The sequence below is a fragment of the Oreochromis aureus genome, linkage group 4 (genome assembly GCF_013358895.1).
Source record: "Oreochromis aureus strain Israel breed Guangdong linkage group 4, ZZ_aureus, whole genome shotgun sequence".
Taxonomy (NCBI): Eukaryota; Metazoa; Chordata; class Actinopteri; order Cichliformes; family Cichlidae; genus Oreochromis; species Oreochromis aureus.
Genome location: NC_052945.1, coordinates 10876131 through 10891365, shown reverse-complemented (window position 1 = coordinate 10891365; position 15235 = coordinate 10876131). Strand labels below are relative to the sequence as shown.

The 15235-nt window shown below is 37.0% G+C and overlaps 1 protein-coding gene across 1 annotated transcript in view; it reads left to right on the top strand.

The window, feature by feature from the left end:
- Positions 1-8246: 8246 nt before the first annotated feature.
- The window catches only part of hs3st4 (heparan sulfate (glucosamine) 3-O-sulfotransferase 4), an 83726-nt gene continuing 76737 nt past the window's right edge, over positions 8247-15235 (top strand). The window contains exon 1 of the mRNA XM_031737409.2: positions 8247-8842. Coding sequence (XP_031593269.1) covers positions 8247-8842 — 596 coding nt within the window. The remainder of the gene's footprint in view (positions 8843-15235) is intronic.

Below are 15235 nucleotides of genomic sequence, written 5' to 3'. Positions count from 1 at the left end.
AAGACGCAGACTTGGCACTGAGAGACAGACAGAAAATGACACCTAGCACTAAACCCACACAAAACATGAGAACACAAATCCTAATCACAAATAAACAGAAACATGAACCAAATAATCATCATGACCACCACCACAATCAGCAATACAAGAGAATGAGAAAAACAATCCAAAACACCAAGATAACTGAAACACAAAGTACCAGAGAAACAAAGAATAATCCATCATTCAAAATATAAACCAAAGCATAATAAACTCAAAATACTGGGTCCAACAGACCCAGAACCGTGACAAAATGTGAGATGAAAAATTAGTCAATTGACATTATCTTCTATAAGTTAAGGGTATCATACCAAGCAAACTGATAAGATGTTTTCTTCTAAAATGAGGGTTTTTTAAGCAATGGGATCAGTATAAGAGTATAAAAATGAAGACATCAAGGGGTATTATTCGAAAGAGCTGAAAGAACAAGTAAAAACAGTAAATGGAAAAGACAGTTTGATGTTGGCCTTATCTTTGCTGGAGTCAAAACGAATTGGCAATTCTTGTGCGTTCTACCTTTCATTTATCTTCAACAATTTTTATTTCGTTTTGAACTTCAGTAACAAAACAGAAAAGAAAAAATAAAGTTAGCATATTCTTTCTTCGCACACCAAACCCCACACCAACCACTCTCTCATTACCCCTCTGCCCCTCAAGTTACAGAAAGGGACAAAATACAATTATATTGGTGCAATTTATCTAAACGTTTTCGTAAGATGCCAACTTAACCATCATCATTAGCCACTCCTCATAGGGAGTGGGTTTCTTTTTCTGCCAATGTCTTAACAAGACCCGTTTTGCCGTAGTAAAAGTCAGGATGATCCATTTTTTTGTATAGCAGGAAAAGTCTCCATCAGAAAGTTCTGTAGTTACACCAAGTATGGACAATTTTGGTGAGATGCCAAATCTTCTTTTCAAAACACTGAAAACGACCTCCATTATGTTTTCCCACCAGTCCCGAAGTGCCGAACAGCTCCATAAGATATGTGAAATCGAAGCATTTTCACCGTCACATCTCCAGCAATCGTCCATGGGGGCCAAGTTCCATTTATACAGTTGTTGCAGTGTTCGATGCCACCTATGGATTATCTTAAATTGGATAAATCTACTGCCTATTTCTTTATACATAGTATTAACATTATGGAGACATGAGCATTCAACTGAAGATATGTCCAATGCCAGGTCCTGGGCCCAATAGCCCTTAACTTTAAGGGTGCATTCTACCATTTATATATGAAGGGAAAAAATGATGAGATAAAACAAGAAAAAGAGGAATATACATGGTATCTTTAAAACATTTCTGAAGGTAACTTCCAAAGTCTCTCAGTTTTCTTGGTCATCCAGTAACAAGTAACCTCTACTGTTCCCCTTCCAGAATCCAGGTGGCTTCTGCCTATGTCTGTTCCTCAGTCTGGATTTGAATCTGCATGTAGATCTGTCAAATTCCAGACCCATTTCATGGCCTGCCAATGCAAAGACTGTTCCAGAATTGCTAACATTTGTGTTCACTGATCCTGGAATATGTCTACTTTCAACTTCCCTGTTTCTGAGTCTCAATTGGCAAATGTAGATTGCTCCTGAGTTATGTTTGTTATTGCTGTTATTTCTTGTTGTATCTCTTCCAATCTTTGTGTCTTTCGATTTTTAATGACTGTTTGTTTCGCCAATTTAGTTTTGACTTGTATTCAATGAATTCATTGTGTATTTAATCATGCCCTTCTTCTTGTCACTTTGTGTGCATACTTTGTGTCTATAATTCTGATTCCCTCTATTGTTTAGTTTGGTCCTTGTTTTTTTGTGACTTATTTTAAAGTATTTATGTTCTTTCCACGACCTTCCTTCATGTCTCTGTATCCTGTATATGGGTCATCTCTTGAACTGAAATCCTTGACAAGACAATTAACTAAAGTGCCAAGGACTGATGAATACTGAGGGCCATAGATGATGTGTTCACTGTGTCAGAACAACGCTGCCTTTCCACTGCCTAATCTGCTGTAGACTTTGAAATAGGACAGACCATGCCCGTCCGTTATAATATATTTATTTTAAAATTGCAAACTTTTAAAGATGAAAATTCCACAACTAGGACACGAATCTCCAGTGACATCTGTAATGCTAGAACAAGCAAATCAATACTGCCAGTTAGTCATTCTGTCAGGTGACCCAGCCGAGTTGTGCTGGCAAATTCAACACTTGCAAAGCAAGTGTGTTAAAGCAACAGTTATCTGTTCTAAGACAAAACGCTTAGCAATTGTGTTTGCAAAAATTACAACAAAAGCACAGGGGAAAGTGTAGCTGTCCAGTGAGTGCAGCTCATCATTCATAACTATACACAAGTGTAATGACAATGAATTATTTTAGTGCCAAAAAATTTAATACACCTTGATTATTCTGGTAAGTTCATTAAGTTAAATAAAAATGTTGTATAATAATGGATCATTAACATTTAAATGTTAATTTTAATGCCTAAACTTTTATATGCAGATATGACCCTCCCCCTCGAAACCACCTGTTCTTGTAACAAAAGGCAGTTCATCTTTATTGCCTTTCACGCTTATTAAGGTGACTGCATTAAGAATCGATCAGTAGAGTTTTTACACTTGACCTTCTAAACTGAATTAAAGTGCTTCCAAATTCCTTAGTATGCTGGATGAAAAAAAGGGACACCACTTTGCAGTGCAGACCTTGAGATCAGGTTGTGATTTTGCGTTCGAACAGGGTGATAAATTAAGCTCACTGCATAATCCAGGGATGTAGCCTGGTGTTATAGGATCAAAGCACTAAAGAGGACTCTAGTCTGCCTCCATTTGGTCCTATTCAGTCACTAATGACTCTCTATATTTGTCTCCATTCCAAAATGTATGGTGCATGTGTTACATAGCCAATAACTGATTAACCAAAGATTTAATAACCGACAAACAAACCAAAGTTTTTTGAAATGCTTTTGTGAAACAAACGTCTAAATGTCTGCATATAAAAAAAACCCAAGATTTTTATTGGTATTTAATTTATCCAAAGCAATAAAGAGACATAAATGCAATACATAAATAAGTAAATAAATAAATAAGTAAGTAATAAAGTAAGTAAAATAGTAAGTAGTAAGTAAGTAAAAAAGTAAGTAAATAATAAATAAGAAGATTTTTATGCACATGGGGAATAAAGGTGCACACAATAAACGCCAGGAAAAAAGACCGTGTTTATGTCGTACTCCAACTTTCTTTTTGTTTTTTTTACCTTAAGCAAACCCAAATTCTCATGAAAATGTACAAGACATGATATCTAAAGATATATTTTAATATTGTTTTCATGGTTATGCATCCCAAATAGTGTTTTATATGTAGGCCCACAGGTTTCAAGTCTCAATGTGTTTTAATGTGGCCCATGTTATTGTTTACCATACCTACGCAAATGCATTAACCAAATTTCCAATTATGTTTGGGTTGCTTACCAAAACCAAATGCTTTTTTTCCCATATAGGATTGTGTGATACTTGTCCGAATGTGTTTACCAGGTCCAAGAAATAAAGAAGGACAATCCAACGTTTCTGGCATAATGAAAAGATGATTTGTAAGTGTGTCATTTTTGCATAAGGAAATGTGGAATTCTTTTTTTCCCCTAGTACTCTTAGGTGCTCCACATTGTTGTTCTACATAAAAAGAACAATAAAAGTAATAATAAAAACAAAATAAAATAAATTCATGCCTTAAAACAATCTTTCTACTCTAGGGCGAACATACAAAATCTTTATATTTCCAATCTTCCTGCTGAGAGATTCCACAATGAAATTCATGAGGAAAATGCCTTCAAGGATCACTCAGGGGCATTTTCCTCATGAATTTTATTATCTTCATTAAAGCAAGACAACAAGGCAAGAGATTCTCCTGAACCTGCACCAGTCCTACTTAAGGTAGATTGCTGCAAAAGTTTCTGTATCGAGATTGCACGTGCTCGTGCTTCAGCACCGTGACATTGCAGTCTATGATTAATTCAAAGGTTCCATGAAAGAGAGAGAATTAAATTACAAGGTCATACAAATATTGATTTACTGATTTGTAGGCCAAAGGCAAGTTTGCTCTTTTTATGGTATTTTCTACTTTCTTTTATCACTATCGGGATGGTCACTTAAATCCATTTTGTCATTTCCTTTCTAAATGTAGCCTGATAAACCATTTTTGCAGGTACGAGCCCCAGCGGACAACAGGGTGTGATTCTGCTGGCCGCAGTACTCTGACTTTAATTGCACTGAGCCCCGTAACAGTTTGAGCATATACAGTCTGCCAAAACCTTCCCACAATAGCCGTTCATCTCAGCTCCACCAGACAAGCTTAGACTGTGGCAGAGTTCAGAATCAAGTCATTTCATATTAGTAGACTCAAATCTCAAAGGTGGAGCTGCAGCTCCTGAGCTGTAACTATATTGAGAAAGTGCCACAGGCCTGATGTAGTTTGCACTGGCAGAACAGAAGCTTCGTGTGTGTGTTGTCACAAGAATTATTTTGCAGTCTTTGGGGTTTCAGCATAAGACTGTGTATTGCAACTTCAGATACTCAATCAGACACAGAAGAGCCTCTGTTGTCACATTAATTCACCATAGAAATGATGTGTCTTGCAGGAACTGGCTCTTGGCTAACTAGGCTGCATCCCCAGTACACCATGGAAAAAAATTCACTGGGCATTAGTTGCTGGTGTAAAAGTCATTTGTTTACATTTTAGATTTAACAATTTGTTGTCAAGATATACAAAACACATTACATCCTTTATGCTGATTTAAATCATTTTAGATTTGCTTTATTTTTAATCTAATTCCTGTAATAAATATTTTGGTCTTAAACTAATAATGATGGCATGTTTAAACATCATGGACTAGATGTGTCCCATGTGTATATAGCCTTTGAAATGACATTTATTTTCTGAAAATCTAATATGGATAATTCATATCCAAATACTATCTAGACATGAGGCAAGTGTTGATGTGAGCTGCAAGGAGTAATAGCTCATTTGGCTCAGAGTCTTACCCTGATGAACACTAAATATGTGGTGGTTCACTGTGTGGCACTCTTGTGCTAGTTACATAATGAAATAATGAGCTAGGTCTGTTAGAGTAACAGTAATGCTGTAAAACCTGTAGCATAAATTCCTAAAAGACCTACTGCCTATGGGTTAGGAAAATATCTGAGTTCTGATTTTGGCCTTTTGACACAACCAGGTCTGCAGCTCTCTCGACTATCAGAAGTAAATGTCAGTAAACATTTTCTTTTTTTTGAACGACCACTTATTTGTAAATGCAAATAGACACAGTCTGAACACTCAGTTTCCAGCGGGGAAAGACAATGTCTGAGCGATTTATGAATGGCTCAGATAACAGACACAACAAAGGGAAGATAAAATGACTTAATATATTTTCTCATGTGCTTGTGTGATAATCATTTATCATCAGCGGCAAGTCGAAGCTTCCTTTTGAATACCATTTCACTTGTGTTATTAACAAAGGAAAATTCTGCTGCAACTACTTCATGGAGATTCTGAACATGCCCAGAAATCTCTGACAGAGTGACTCTTAGACAGGTAGATGGTCTGATAACAGTGGGAATTCACAAACGGTGCAGTTCGTGTTTGAGAGCTCTCTGATTCTCCGAGTGGCAATTTATGAATACAACAATTTCAACAAACCCATTGAGCTCTCCTACACTCTCTTGACTGCCAAACACCTAGTAACCATTGTGCTCTAAACACTTGTTCATACTTTCTTCCCACTCAGCCAATCACCTGCATTGCTTACATGTATTTTTGCTTTGTGGGTTTACTTGAATTTTTTCCTAAATTTACTAAAACATATATATACACACACACATACACGCACATATAAATTTATTTATGTGTGTGTGTGTGTGTGTGTGTGTGTGTGTGTGTATTTCAGCAACTTATAGCCCATTGAATCTCATGATAATATCTATTGTGTAAGTGAGGTTTATTTTCCAAGGAGTAACTCCGATTTTTTCATATGAATGTATATTGATAGCAAACTGTTGCTTAGTTACACACCCAAGAGTTAACATTACAGCTGCTCTGTTTCTAAAATTGTGCTTGGTCATCTTATGGATGCAAAGTCCAGTACAAAATTCATTCTTCTCTTTCCAAGTTTTTGCTTCCTTGTCACTGCTGAAATAAATAAATGACCCAATATGTCAACCAGTCACTACGTGTATCTTTCTAACCAGGAATTTTTAGACCTCAAACATTCACAACAACCAAAATGACCAACTCTTAAACCCAAGGTGAGCTACAGATTTGGCTTTGTAGGTTGATTAATATGACAGTGTGATTATTATTCGTATTGATAATCACACTGTTTGTCCAAATGTCAATTTACATCACCTTGTAACAAAAGTATAAATTATTACAGCTTTACACTAATACGGCACCTGCAAAAGCCTTAGTCATGGTAACATGTATTTTTGTGTGTAATAGTAGCTCCGAAAATAACAGTTTTTAATTCTTATTTAGTGGAAATGCACTGGGTGAATATTAAAGAGCTCCTTTGGTATACTGCCATCCTTTACCGACACAATAATATGACTTGGTATCACCCCTGGTTTGCATGCCCAGCCAGCTACAAGCATTAGAAATGACAAATCTGGTCAAGCAACATATACATAGAAATATTTTTTTTCCCATTTCAACACAGAGATCTTTAAATATAGCAGGGGCTCGCTGTTCTGAGAAGCAGGCATTGCAAATTGTTTGTGACCCAGTACTTATTGTGACGATGGCTCTCCTGGTGTGTTGGAGGTGTGTGATGAATGAGATTCTCTAATACATGGAGACATTTCGGTGGCATGCAATTTTAGATCCTCATATTGTGGCAACAAAGTGTACAAGTTAAGGTCTACTGCATATTCTCATCAGTAATTATAGTCTGCAGCCCATGTATAATAAATTCAGTGAATAATACGCCTAAGCAACATCCTCAGCACAATGCAAAACGCGGGATTGTTTTCCGCCTGTGGATTCTTTCACGTAGAAATGTGTTAAGGAAAACTGACTTCACCATCAACGTTTTTAATTTAAAAACGCTAAGTATCCGTTCCCCCTCATATATCAGGTTAAACTTTGTTTCCGTTTCTTTCTCTGTCATACACACACTCTCTCGTCTTTTGTAAATTAATGCGCCGCAAAAAACCAGCAGGGTGCAGACATGAGCTTTCTGTAAAAAAAATAACCTCTATCAAAATAATCTCTCTGATATTGAATTTAATAGTGAACTTTATATGGAGCAAATCACACTGCAATAAGCTCTCGCATATTCCAGTGTCGAGTTTTATCTCTCCACGAGTAGGTCTATAAAGGAATAAAGAGGAGCTTTTTTTCCACACAACTCTCTTAGATTAGGAAATCTGACGTTTCTAGCACTACTTGTGCACGGACAGAGGAAAAGTGGGTGTACACACTAGTTGTGCTGTGTGGCTCTGTAGTGCCTCAGCTCAGATGAGCTCACCCAGCCGATGCGCACATCGTAGTATCCTACCAATGTGAGAAGGCGTAAGGACGGCGAGCAGCATCCTGTAGTCAGTGGGAAGTGTGGATGCTTTGGTACAAAGGAAACCGAGTTTCTACTACGCAAAGTAAATAAAGGGACGCGTAAAGGATTGCGCGCCAAACTGCCTCATGTTGGAAAGATTTAGTGGCTTTGTAGGTTGCCTCCACCGATGGGAATCTACTCTTTTATGGGAGACGGGACTGGACTTCGGGTTGAGCGGTTGAGGAGAAGAAGCGTACTTTAAACACTCTGCTTTTCATTGCCTTTTTTTCTTTTTCTTTTTTCTCCTCTTCATAAAATGCCAGGATTTCGTCCATCATACGCTGCCCAGTTCCAGTCAGGCTGCTAATTTGGAAGGACGCCAGACCTCCAGCCTCTCATATCTGCAAGTTCAGTCCAATAAATTGTGACATTGTCTGTCAGCCTTGGAATTAGAAATCGATACTCGAGAAAAGGGACGCATTTTTTTCCTTCGGAATTTTTACGGTCTAGTTCCAGCTATCCTTATAAATATGCGGTTTGGTTGGATTAGGGTGGTTTGGTCCAGCTTCACGCTTTTTTAGCTGGAGCAGCGTTGATAGTGACTGATTATTGCTGTTGAATTTGTCCATGCAAGACTCGGGGTGGAAACATGTCTGACCACTTCTTTGAGAGGATCATTGCTATCAGAGATGGCATTTTGGTCCAGCACTTCGGTTTTCACCTCTAAAGTGCCCCGGAAAATCTTATTCATGTTCACCCTCTCCCTGTCTGTCACCTACTTGTTCTATAGCTTGATGAGCTGCTACAACTCGCTGCAGTTCCCTCTGCAAGAGACCTATGTGTATCAGGGGAGGCTGGTGACAGAGGAGACAACTTTTGTGACATTGAGAGAGAAACTTTATTCCACTTCCCAGGGCTTTTCTGAATTCACCGAATCTGAGAGAACAACCCCGGTATCCATCGCGAAAGAACATGCTGAGGCCGAACAAAGGACAGTGGAGTGGATTAGGACTCAGCCGTCTCCAACTAAATCGGCGGCGGCGTATCACACCACCGCGCTGGAGAGGGAGCACCAGGAATTCAGCACCACGGACAGCGAACTCAGGGTGAACTGCACCTCGGATTACGGAGAGAAGAAACTTCCCCAAGCCATTATCATCGGGGTGAAGAAAGGGGGAACCAGAGCCCTGCTGGAGGCTCTCAGGGTACACCCGGATGTCAGAGCAGTTGGAAATGAGCCACATTTCTTTGATAGGAACTACGAAAAGGGGCTTGACTGGTACAGGTGAGTTACCTTTCCAATCACGTGTAGTTGTTTGTAGAAGGTCACGCATATATATATATTTTGCATTTTCTCTCTCTCTCTCTCTCTCGCTCTCTCTCTCCATATATATATATATATATCATTAGTTAATTAATTTTTCCGTGTAGAAATGACATGTTTAAAGATGACCGTGTATAGATGACATGTAATCCCACTCACGGAACATAATTTCAGCCTTCACGGCAAAACTTTTCCACTTGTCAGTCTGCACTTTCAGTTGCATTAGCCTACTTACGCTAAAATTACAAAGCAGAGCCTAAAAGGAAAAGCATCGCACTGTTATTCTCTATACCGATTTTTCGTACATGCACATTGGAGACAACGGCATGCTGAAACTGTCGGAAAAATCGAATAGAGCAGCTTTAGAGAGTGGTTGCTGTACCAGTAATACACACAGGATTTATGACATTTGTCTAGAACATAATGTGGTCCTTTAAAAGAATCCATTTGAATTCCTTTCCTTCTCTACTACATGGGTTAAGTGAGTTCTATGACTTTTTATCAGACAAAAACGAGACGTGGTTTTACTGTTTTTATTTGAAGCTTCCCTTGGCTTAATCGTAAGGTTTATAATGAAAACATATTTAATCCCATTAAAGACCCACAATAGTATTAAAAATAGCAAAGAGTTATACATTGTACACCTGGTGTGTCTGCCATATACCAGTGGATGTGCTGTCACACAGGAGGTTAAAGGTTAGACAGGGGATCATCATCATATATTTTTTAAGATTTTTAAGCTATTTATATTCATCTTATACAACATTTTATTTTTATTTTTACATTTTGGTAATTTGTGTTGAAACAGTCAATGTGGGCTCCATTCGTCTGCCTTTATCGACCAATTAAACTGAAACACACAACACTTTGGAAAAAAAATGATTAAAGAAAGCCTATCATGAACAAACAAGACATTGTTGATAAATTGTAAGAAATGTTCAAATTTACATTTCGACTGTGAAAATATGTAGTTGATCATTTCTTAACTTTAGTTTTCCTTACAATTCTGTACACAGTCACGCTCATGCACACAAACCATTACCGTTTTTTAAAAAAAAGGGTCAGATTGTTTTTTTTGTATATGTATACTGCTTATTACATAAAGATATCCCACAAATATTCAAATACATGTCAGTTTATATTTTGATTTTATGAGTCAAAACATAAAACCAGTAAAATGAAACCATAAATTGCTGTAACAACTGCTTTCTTTTATTGTCATTCCATCTGCTTGACTAATAGTACCATAAGAGCTTGATTTCTTGAAACACTCTTTGTCTCCAGTACAGCCAGTTCTCGGTTATGTGAGAATTATTTACACAACCTTTCATGTGTGGTAGTTGACATTCACTTTGACTCCAGGTTTATTTGCCAGTGAAGAACCTGTTTATCACTAATGTGTTTATAGGAGAAAAAAAATCAATTTAGGAGTTCATTCATGGTCAGTTGGTCATGGCTCAGTTAGGCGTTGTTTTCACATAATGATGTTTGACCAGGGGAATTTTCTAATGGAGTCAATGAGCTGATGAGAATGACACTGACTCAAAGTCCCTTCTGTTCCTCTGTAGATCTAAGTCTGTTACACTGGTGTTTGGGTTGTGGAACATCTGCTTTCATCTCACTGCGTAGACATGGGAGCTCTCAGGCTGTTCATTTATCCTGTGCTAATGCAAGCTGTTTCATTATGCTCACGGTGAAAGGCTCATTAGACAGGAGGTTGACATGCTCACATAAATAATAATAAATGTGCTTGTGTGTTTTAGGGCCCCTGGGCTAAATAATTCCTGAAGGGGCATTTCATTTTGAACATTCACCTCAAAATGACACAAATAAACACGCAAGAAATATTTTACGTCGATGGATAGGTTTCATTGAGAAGGGTGCGATTTTGACCTGTTGCGATGGTCAAAGTGAAGAGATGAATGGTTCAAAAGTAATCATGGGTTGAGTCACCCTTTTGTCATTGATTTAAACATTAATTCAGGCAAAGTTTGTTTGTTTCTAAACACTAAATGATGTATTATACTGCCTCTCTCTTCCCTGTCGGTAATGCTCTGGCTAATGCGCACTTAATGGAAGTGAAATTATGATCACATACTAATGTTTGCAACAGTTTGACATTGCTGTAGTTGAATGAGACCAGTAATCTCACAAAATGGAATTCATAAATTTGGGCCTGTCTCACTAACACCTGCTCTGTATTTTGACAGCTATGATAGAAGATCTATAGGGAATACATCAGTCTGACGACATCATATAAGTACATAATGAAATGCCAGCGCTTGCTTTCTGACCATGTGTTTTTCTGCCGAGGGCTGGTATAAATACACGATAACAGAGCTTTACGGTTTTCTACACATATCCTACAAATGTTGTTAAAGTGTCTTTAGAATGAATTGGGATTGTGTTTGTGTTTTTCTTGTTTTGTGTTAACTACCTATGTCATATCATGGCATTGCATAGGTACATTTTACATTTACATATGTCTATGCATTTTGATATTTTTTCATGCAATTTTGTGGAATTAAAATACATACAAAAAATGTCAGGATCAGGAATAAAGGATTTTTCTTGACACACAACACATGTCTCTAGTTTAGTTTGGAAATACTGGTAGCACTAGCTTTTTTGGTATATCATGCAAAAATAAAAGATAAAATTCCAAGATTTTTCTCTGCGGTACCCATCTATGAATATAAGCTTTAGTAAACTCTTGCTACAGATGTTATCTTGTATACAGCCATTTTTTTTCTGGTATTTTCAACTGTTATACAATGTTTGTTTACAACTACTCTTACGGAATAAGGCATGTTGTAAAACAAGGTCATATGCATAATTACATGAGTCTGTTGGAGGCACAATCTTGCTAACCTTAAGTAAGTTTTAAGATTTGGAAGTTTAACTGTGGAGTTTTAGGACTACAGTAATGGTAATTTACTTGTTGGGGCATAATGTTAACTTATGCCACATACGTAACTCGCTCTAGAGTATATTACGGTCAACACAGCAGGTTAATGCATATGAAAACCATCATCTACTGACCAATAAACTCTGCTGGAAAAAACATTATCTTCAAGCAGGAAAATCTCTTGGACATCTATGTCCTGATAACAGATGATATATATATATATATATATATATATATATATATATATATATATATATATATATATATATATATATATATATTGTTAAATCAAATAAATCCCTGATCTTACCAAAATTTGTGCTAATACATGTGTTTACATTACACCTAATAAACCAATCATAATTGCTTCAAATGCCCAAGCATAATAAAAATGCTCCATAAAGTCAGAGTAGGCAGGTCCAGATGTTTCACAAGGTTGGTTTGAACCTTTTAATAAACTGATCCGCAGAAAAAAATGTCCAGTGTCAATGACTGATTGTGATTACTTTCTGGCTGTATTCCTTCCGCACAGGACAGACCATGTTGTAAACGCGTGGGGACATCTGCTTCTCCACTTCCCAAAAATAGCAGCTTCCAAGCTGAACTTCTTCATTGGAGAGTTTCCTTTGAATTCAAACTCGTAAATAATTAAAGAGCTAAGAGCAATGCAATAATGGCAACTGCTGTGCTGAACAAGTGATACATATCCATCTTCAGGGAGCTGATCAAACACATGTGAAAGAGAAAAGATAGCAAATGATGAAGATGGATGCTTAACATATTCATCACTTTTATACATGTCACACTGTTTTGCATCAGTGCACGTAAACACCAGAGCTTATTAAAGCTATATTCCGTGAAAAGAGCTGACACAAAATTTTTCATTGGAATGATTTCACTCTGAATGAAATGTAAAAAAAACACATGGATATAACCACAGTCAAAGGGAGTCATAGGTTCTCAGCAGGAACATAATTTTTATTTTTTTTCCTGCTGGCTTCAAGCAGTTCATAAACAAAGGTGTAAAGCCTTGTGTATCTTGCCCTGATATTAGGATTTAGTAAGCCTTTCACTGGTTTCAGTTTTTTAAAACGTGAATTTGTTATTTATAGGACCCTTTATCTTGACAGAAATGGCAGGCCTGAATAAGGCTAAAACCTTCTTACACACAATAAGAACGCATCTAGGCAATGTAGTACTTTAATTGACACTCAATAGTCGGCTGTATCCATCCTCAGTGATATATTTTGCATTTATTTAGAATGAAAATAGCTTTTTTTGTAGGAAATGTGAGGAATGCACTCATAAATGTATTGGACCATCTACTTATTACAGCTACTAATTGAATAGTTATTGATCCAGCTGCATAGACATAGTACAAAAGTTGGATGTAGCTACCGTGATGTCACCTGTTGATGTCTGATATCCTGTTCTGAAGTCTTGAGATGAACACTTCTGTAATCGTGATCAAGAAAAAGGGAGGGTCTCACAGTTGAACCATACACTTACTGGCTAATGACTTGTGATTTATATTTTGTTCGCCAATGAGCATGTAGTTTCATAATCTTTAATTTCTGAACCATGGTTAGAGCAAATAAAACGTCCTTTTTTTAAATTAATATCGTCCAAAATGAGTGATTGATCCTGCAAAATCCACAGGAAAGTTTCTACATGGGTCATGAGAGAAAGCTAATTTCACATGGACTTCTATAGGTCCAGCTGTCTTTTTGCAGCCACAGTTATTGCCGTCAAGTGGCCAAGAAATACAATGAATGTTTAATGCACTTCCACATTAGCTTCCGATCCAGAAGCTGCGTGCATGTTTTATACTGTCCATGGACAGCAGAGCACTGGAGACACACTGTACGCCTCAGTACTTGGCGATCCTGCTCTAAACTTTATGTCGTTTGCCATTTTGTGGCTAATTTGCTTTGGTTCCTAAACACTTTCACTTTGTAATAATACCACTTACAGTTGATTGTGGAATATCTAGGAGGGAAAATCTTTCAGGAACTGACTTGTTGCAGCAGTGGCATCTTATTACAGCCAAACTCGATTCAGTGAGCATTTTAAAATGAGCCATTCTTTCACAAATGCTCATACAGGCAGACTGCATTGCTGTGTGGTTTATTTAGACACCTGTGGCAATGGGACTAAAAACACCTGAATGCAAAGATTAAGAGGTATGGCCCAAGACTTTTGCCCATATAGCGCATAGTTAGATTTAAAAAAAACTTGAGTTGATATGCCAAGTTGATAACCACTAGTGTTTGTTTACTGTTCATAGTTTTATTGATGTAAGTGTTGAAGTATAGAAAATATATGTTGGTCAATCTATGTTGAAAGGGAATACATTTTTATTTAATCACTGTGTGTGATTAAACCAATAGGCTATGAATAAAAAAAACAAAAAAAAACAAAAACACAATACATTAACAATCTGTTACCATGAAATCATTCACTATAGTGCCATAAAAAGGTTTGTAAATTACGGTTAATTTTCTTAACTCAGTTTGTATGTATGGTGTACATAACCTAACCACTTAAATCTAAAATTACACACAAAGAAAGAAACAAAATGAACTTAAAGCAGTTTGCTATGCATTTTCAATCATCAATTCCAGTATTTAGATCGTATGGAGAGCTAAATACCTTCTGAAATATATATCTAGTGTCCTATAGTCTATGTTTTAGTGAAACAATATAAAATACCTTATTTATAATGTAATATATCATACTCTTAGATTGCTTAATTTGCATACAATTATACTAATTTATACTGGAGAAAAGTAACCCATTGCTAAAACCTTAGCAGCTGGAGAAACTTGATGGATCAAAATGCAAAACTACGTTTTTTTATAGAGAACATGGAAGGAAAATTGTAATTTCACACATTTTGTATATTTCAGAAGATTTTTAACTTTCTGAAATTGTAACATAAGCATAAATTTCTTTTGCAAAAGATTTCTGACTGGATTTGAGGTTAAAGAAGGTTTGAGTTTTTTCAAGACTATAAAAGTTTAGTTGCAAACCCACAAAATGTGATATTCAGATTAGGTTTCCAAGTTTAGTGTAGGCCTGGTATAAACCTCCATAGACAGTCCCAGATTGGGGACTGGTGCCGCGTTCTTGTTTTTAGCACTCTTGGATAGTTTCTCCAGTGTGTTTTGAGCTTACTTGAACAAGCAATTTGCAATGTAGTGCCATCATTACTGCTCACAGAGGACTTTCATCAGCCAATTGGCACTTTTAATGCTGCCTCTATTTCTGAGTGAAGAGGATAAGCCATCACCACAAGGATTTAACTTATCTGTTCTCTTGAGCTTAAGTCAACCTGGTGCAAATGCCCATGCTGGAAAAGGAAATGTTAGATGCTTGGTGACCAACACAGCAACTGTTGACTCCAGCTCTGCCTGTGCTCACGCATGCAGTACTTCAGTGGAAAA